The sequence below is a fragment of the Canis lupus genome, chromosome 21 (genome assembly GCF_048164855.1).
Source record: "Canis lupus baileyi chromosome 21, mCanLup2.hap1, whole genome shotgun sequence".
NCBI classification, from domain to species: domain Eukaryota; kingdom Metazoa; phylum Chordata; class Mammalia; order Carnivora; family Canidae; genus Canis; species Canis lupus.
In genome coordinates this window covers 12,198,963-12,204,962 of record NC_132858.1, presented here as the reverse complement: position 1 = coordinate 12,204,962, position 6,000 = coordinate 12,198,963, and the positions used below count along the sequence as shown (strand labels likewise).

Sequence of the window (6,000 nt, the reverse complement as noted above, 5' to 3'; positions counted from 1 at the left end):
AATTATTATTAGTTTTTTAAAGATTTTGTTTGTTTGTTTATTTATTTATTTATTTATTTATTTATTTATTTATTTATTTATTCATGAGAGACACACACAGAGAGAGGCAGAGACCCAGGCAGAGGGAGAAGTAGGCTTCATGCAGGGAGCCTGATGTGGGACTCGATCCCAGGACCCTGGGATCATGACCTAGGCCAAAGGCAGGCGCTAAACTGCTGGGCCACCCAGGGATCCCTGCCTGCTGAATTAAATGAAACACTCCACACAACACAACACAGGGAAAACCACTGTTTTCTGATCTAAGTCTCCTCATGCCTGGAATTCTAACTTCCCCTCATTCTACACATGCTTCTTCGATCTCCCCCTCTCTGAATCAAGTGTGAATCCCTAGCCGCTGCGTGTGTTCCTCTTCGTCCTTCTAAGACAAGTTCTTTCTCTGAGTGTGAGGCATGGACTTGGAATCTGCCAACCTGAATCTGAGCTCAGGATGACTGGATTTTCCTAGCCACCCAGCATCCCCTACCAGCCCAGCTTCCTCATGTGTAAACAGACACCTGGGTGGCTCAGTGGTTGAGCGTCTGCCTTGGGCTCAAGGTGTGATCCTGGGGTCCTGAGATAGAGTCTCCCATCCTGCTCCCTGCTTCTCCCTCTGCCTATGTCTCTGCCTTTCTCGGTGTGTCTCTCATGAATAAATAAAATCATTAAAAAAAAAAAAAAGCCCACGGAGACCCACAGATCAAATGAGGCCATGAAGCATGCTAAAGGAGGTGCAGAATGGGCACAGTGACCCTCGCCAGGCGGTGGGCACAGTCTCGACCCAGACAGCAATTCCCTTCCCCCTGTCGCCTGCCCCCCTCCCCGCCCCCCCCAGCAGAGCAGACAGAGGGCAAGTTCTAGAGATGGGAAATCTCCAGCTTTGTGTGTTTGAAAATCTCCCGGGGGCCCCAACTGTCCAGCCTCCTGGGCCAGAGAAGCCGCCACAGGAAGGGCCACGAGTCTGGTGGAGGGACCCCTGGGCAGAGCGGAGAGCCGCAGGCTCGGGTGGGGGCCCCGGTTGGCCCGCTCCTCGGGGGACCTCGGCCAGCTCCTGCCCCTCTGGGGGCCCCGTGTCCGCGCGCAGGAAGCGGGAAGGACGGCCCGAGGCGCCCCTGAGCTCGCACCCATCTCGACGGGGGCTGCGGTCGGGGTGGGGGTCTGGTCACGTGTCGGAGGGAGGGGTGCGGCTGACGTGGAGCTGAGAGCCGGCCTCCTCTGACGTCCTCGAGCCGCCCTCCCCACCCCCCCCAGGCGGCGGGAGAGCAGCCGGCGCCCCATCCCCGGAGCTGCGGCGGCGGACGGCCCGCGCGGGGAGCGCGCACCATGGTGCTGTCGGTGCCCGTGATCGCGCTGGGCGCCACCCTGGGCACGGCCACCAGCATCCTCGCGCTGTGCGGGGTCACCTGCCTGTGCCGGCACATGCACCCCAAGAAGGGGCTGCTGCAGCGGGACCGGGACCCCGATCCGGAGAAGGCGAGGCCCGGCGTGCTCCGGGCCGCCCAACAGGTGAGCGGGCGCGGCCCCGGCCTCCCGGCGCGAGGGGTCCGCGGGGGGGTCCGCGGGGGGGGGTCCGCGGGGCTGCAGGGCCCGACCCGGTGCCGACAGCCGCCCCCTTCTCTGTGCCGCCGAGCGAGGCGGGGAGGAGGGCGGAGAACCGGCGCGAGGACCCGCGACCCGCCGAGGGGTCCGCAAGGCGGGGTGGGGGGAGGATGGGGGCGCGAGAGGACGGGGTCAGCCAGCACTAAGGGGGAGGGGGGCGAACGGGAAAGGGGGCTTGGGCCGGAACCGGGGCTGCAGGGGGAGTTGAGCCGCTGGGAGGGAAGGGGGGGAGCTTGCAGAATTAGGGGGAGAGAGATGGAGCGGGAGAGAGAAGTTGGGGGGGTCTGATGTGGGGAAAGCACTGAGCCGAGGAGGAAACGAGAGGGGAGGTGGTTGCTGCTCCAGTGGGAGCTGGAGATGGGGCAGCTGGGCAGCAGGGCGGAGAGAGCCTGGGGTCTGGGGGGAGGCTGGTGGATCTGGGGGAGCCTGAGGACCTGCGCCCCCTCCCAGCCCTCAGTTCTCTGCAGCCAGAGGGGCTTGCTGTGGTCTCCCCTAGGATATTTCTGAAGATACCCCTAGGAGAGCTTTTAACCAACCCCCATTGGCTAGTACCCAGCGCCCCTTGGGGCAGGAAATGGGTGGTGTCCCCATTGTACAGTGCGGCAGAAGGGGTCTACGGAAGACCCCTTTGGAAGGAGCCCCCTTACACAGGACACGTTCCTGAGGTGGGGAGTGCAGAATGGCCCATGGGGACCCGGAGGAAGAGTCTTGCCGGGGTGTTTGAGGAAGGCTGGCCCTGCTGACTTAACACTTCCCGAGGCTCCGCTCGATCCCTTGTGGAGCTCGTAGGTCTGGAAGAGGCACAAAAAAATGCTGTGATTCCACCTTCCTTTTTCCAATCAATTATTCAAAAGCTCTGAGACTCAGTGCTTGGGGCCTCTGTCAGTCACCGGGTAGTGAAAGGGGAAGGAAATGGCTGCTGTCCTTGAGGCACTTACAATCCCAGAAAAGTGACATTGACACTGGCAGGAATAGGAGCCAGCGAGGCATCGGGCCACGGGACCCTTCTAGAACCATCTGAGGTGGGAACGGTGGGCTCTCCACCCGCAGGGGGTTGAGGGCATGGATGAGCCCTTCAGAAGTGGTAGCCTGCTGCCTCCCACCCTTCTCTCCCACCCAGCATTAGGGGAGGGCCATGGTGCCCTTCACAGAGATGGCTCCTCAGGCTTTAAGGGAAGGCCATTGTGCCTTTCACAGAGGTGGCTCTTCAGGCACTGTCCCCGTCCCCTTCCCAGAGAGAAGCGCTGGGGAAGGAGTTGGTGTGAATGACCTCTGGAATCCCTTCCAGCTATGTTTTATTGATGACCAGTAGCCCACACAAGGGCCAATAATTTGTTAAAGACACCCCAGCTCTTGTCTCTTCTCGGCTCAAGCCCCCTCCCCCAACTCCTCGATGAGCTCGGAACAAGTCCTAGCTAACCGTTACATGGCATGCCCTTACGTCAGCCACCATAAGTGCTTTATTCCTAATGCACTTAGCAAGCCAATGAAGGACATGTGTGATGATCCTTAATTAAAGATGAGGAAGCTAAGGTTCAGAGAGGGTAAGTGACTTGCCCAAGGCCACACAGCTAGAGAAGTTTTAGAGCTGGCTGGATTCTAGCCAAGCTGGTCTGCTTCTGGAATCCGTGCTGTTAACCACTCCACTCGCTCACGTGCTTGATCTGGCAGGTGTCTACCGCTCCAGCCCAGCTCATGCCCTTTGTCCAATCACCTGAAATCTCACCTTCTGTGCATTCACAATCCTTCATAAAGACAACCTCGTCCCCCCAGCTTTCATGGCCATTTTCCTCTGGTTTTTCACACAGATGTCTTCTTCTCATCCTTAAGCCTCTTTCTGTTTAAATTTCCCCTTCTCCAGAAGATTTTGTCTCCCGCCATATGGAACAAAGTACCTCCTCCTCTATTGTCCTTCCAGTTCTTTCATAGTACTCGTTATAACTGCTTGTGATCCTTTGTGTCCACTTGTATGCTATGTATTTCCAGCATCTCCTCAATGTCTGGAACCTAGCAGGTGTCTAATAAGAAACTGTTGACAAGTAAAGGCATCCCCATGTCCACTTGGGATCATTGCCGGAGTCACTTCTCCCCATGTGAGTGCACGCACCACGCCTTTGTAACACTGTACTGCTAGCTCACTAGGGCCACCGTAAACATTTGCGGATACGTGAGGCCCCATCCTTCACATTCCCTCATCTGGTTCCCTCAGTGACAAGGATTTGGGCAACCCGGGCTGAATCTGTGGGCCCGTATGTGGTGTAGGGGAGATCTCACCATACTGGTTTGGCTGCCATTGTGCTCAGACTGATTCAGCCACTGACCCAGAAAGAGTAAACTGTGAAAAGCCAACACAATTACCATTTCAAAATAAGTAAAGGAGGTGGTGTTAGGGGTGGCAGATGAGGGCAGGGTGATGGAAGGGACACATGCTGACAATGAAGGGAGGAGTCAGGGAAGGCTTTTGGAAGGTGTTCCTGGAAGGAAGGGCATTGGGCTTGGGAACTGGATTCCAGACTCCCATACACTGAGAACCGCATGTCCGTAGGATGCAGGGGGACCACCCGGGTCTCTATAAGTTACTGGTTGCAGTTCCTGGAAAAATTCCTTGGCTATTCAGGTCTCATATGGTTGGATGAGGTTGTTGAAGTTTCAGTGCTTTTGAGAAGAGCTTGGAAGTTGCCCTGGGGTTTCTTAACCTGAGGTCCAAAGACTTCCCTATGGGGTCTGCAGATAGAATTTAAGAGGTCCGTGATCTTGGATAGGACAAAGTGACGCCTCTGTTTTCACTAACTTCTAGCTGAATCTTAGCATTGCCTATGAGGAGGAGTATCAACAAGGCAACCACAGGAGTGTTAACAATATCTGTGACTCGGTCCCCAAGGGAAATCACAGGTAGTTTTGAGGCAACTACAGCTGTCGTGGATACTCCACAGGATCGTTTATGTTCATCGCCAGTTCTCGATCATTGCTGCTTATTAAATCTCCTGCCAGATCCTGTTAGTGAACGAATGGATGAAGAGGCACACATAGAGCCATTTCACAAGCTGATTTTATTAGATGTTCCTCTGTAGTCCGATGTCTTTGATTTGCAAACATTCTGAGGATGTGTCCAGAGGGCTTCTCTGGAGAGCTAAAAGAATTCGTGGAACAAAAAGAACCCAGAATCTCTGCTAAGCGGGAGGACGGCGAGGGCAGGAGCTGTCCGTCATCCATCACCTTTCATGTCTCCGTGCTGGCTTCAATTCATAGTTTGTCTTTGCCTTGCCAAAATACACTCTCTGGACCCTTCATCCTGCCTTCCTGGACAATCCATCGCCCTCACCCAGGTGCCATCCTTTAGGGGGGAACACAGGGACTCAGTTTCCCTACAGTCCACTCATGGTCTGGCAGGATCGCCTAGGGCCTCATTCACTGCTCTCATCCCAGCTTTCAAAGCTTGGTGATTATGCAGTGACCAGGGAGCCTGAGTGAGGAAACAGGGCAGAGAGCAGCAGGATGGGTGTGCACGCACATGCATGTGAGCATCTTCCCTTTACCACTGCTTCAGAATCGACTATTGAAAGGTAGCCAAGCCCCCTTGGTTCCTTCCGCCTCAATTTCCTTTTCTGCACAGGCTTCCACTCACCTTATTCCTGAGGCCCTTCAGAAGAAGCCCTGTTTTTGGCTAACTGAAGTAATAAAGAGTGAGCATGGAGAACTGCTCTTTCCCACTGCTCAGACCCCCTGACACCCATCACTCAGCAAGAGTCTTGTTTCCAGAAAGCTTTGGTTTTAATGTCTGATTTTTCTCCCCGCACGGTGCTTACCTTGTTGTACTCTCAAAGTGAATCTTCTTGAATGTGTCTCAGAGGTCCCCAGGGTGACCCTGGTGCTGTCCCCTTGCAGCTAACGTGTGGTCAGAGGCTTTAGCCAAGTTGCTTGGACCCTCGGCAGGGGTTCCATGCCTCTTCTCTCCATGTCCCCCGGGTCCTCACTGCCATTCACCACCAAACTATACAGTCCTATTCTCCCTCCAGTAGAGTGGGTTTCCATGGAACGCTGTCAGTCTGTTTGGGCTGTGATAACAAAATGCAGACTGGGCAACAAAAATGGACTTCTTACAGTTCTAGAGACTGGAAAGTCCCAAAACCAAGGTTCCAGCAGATTCAGTGTCCGGCAAGAGCCCATTCATAGACTTTGCCGTATCCCCCCTTATCTCCCCCTTCACCTGGGGGGAAGGGGCCAGGGAGCTGGCTGTGGCCACTTGTCTAAGGGCACAAGTTCCATTTATGAGGGCTCTACCTTCGGGACCTGACCATCTCCCAGAGGCCCACCTGCTAGTAGTATCTCCTTGGGAGCTAAATTTCAACAGATGAATTTGGGGAG

At 55.2% G+C, this 6,000-nt stretch overlaps 1 protein-coding gene across 1 annotated transcript in view; it reads left to right on the top strand.

Moving 5' to 3' along the window:
• Window positions 1-1,292: 1,292 nt before the first annotated feature.
• SYT13 (synaptotagmin 13) overlaps window positions 1,293-6,000 on the top strand; it is a 44,624-nt gene continuing 39,916 nt past the window's right edge. The window contains exon 1 of the mRNA XM_072790533.1: window positions 1,293-1,542. Coding sequence (XP_072646634.1) covers window positions 1,360-1,542 — 183 coding nt within the window. The 5' untranslated portion in view covers window positions 1,293-1,359. The remainder of the gene's footprint in view (window positions 1,543-6,000) is intronic.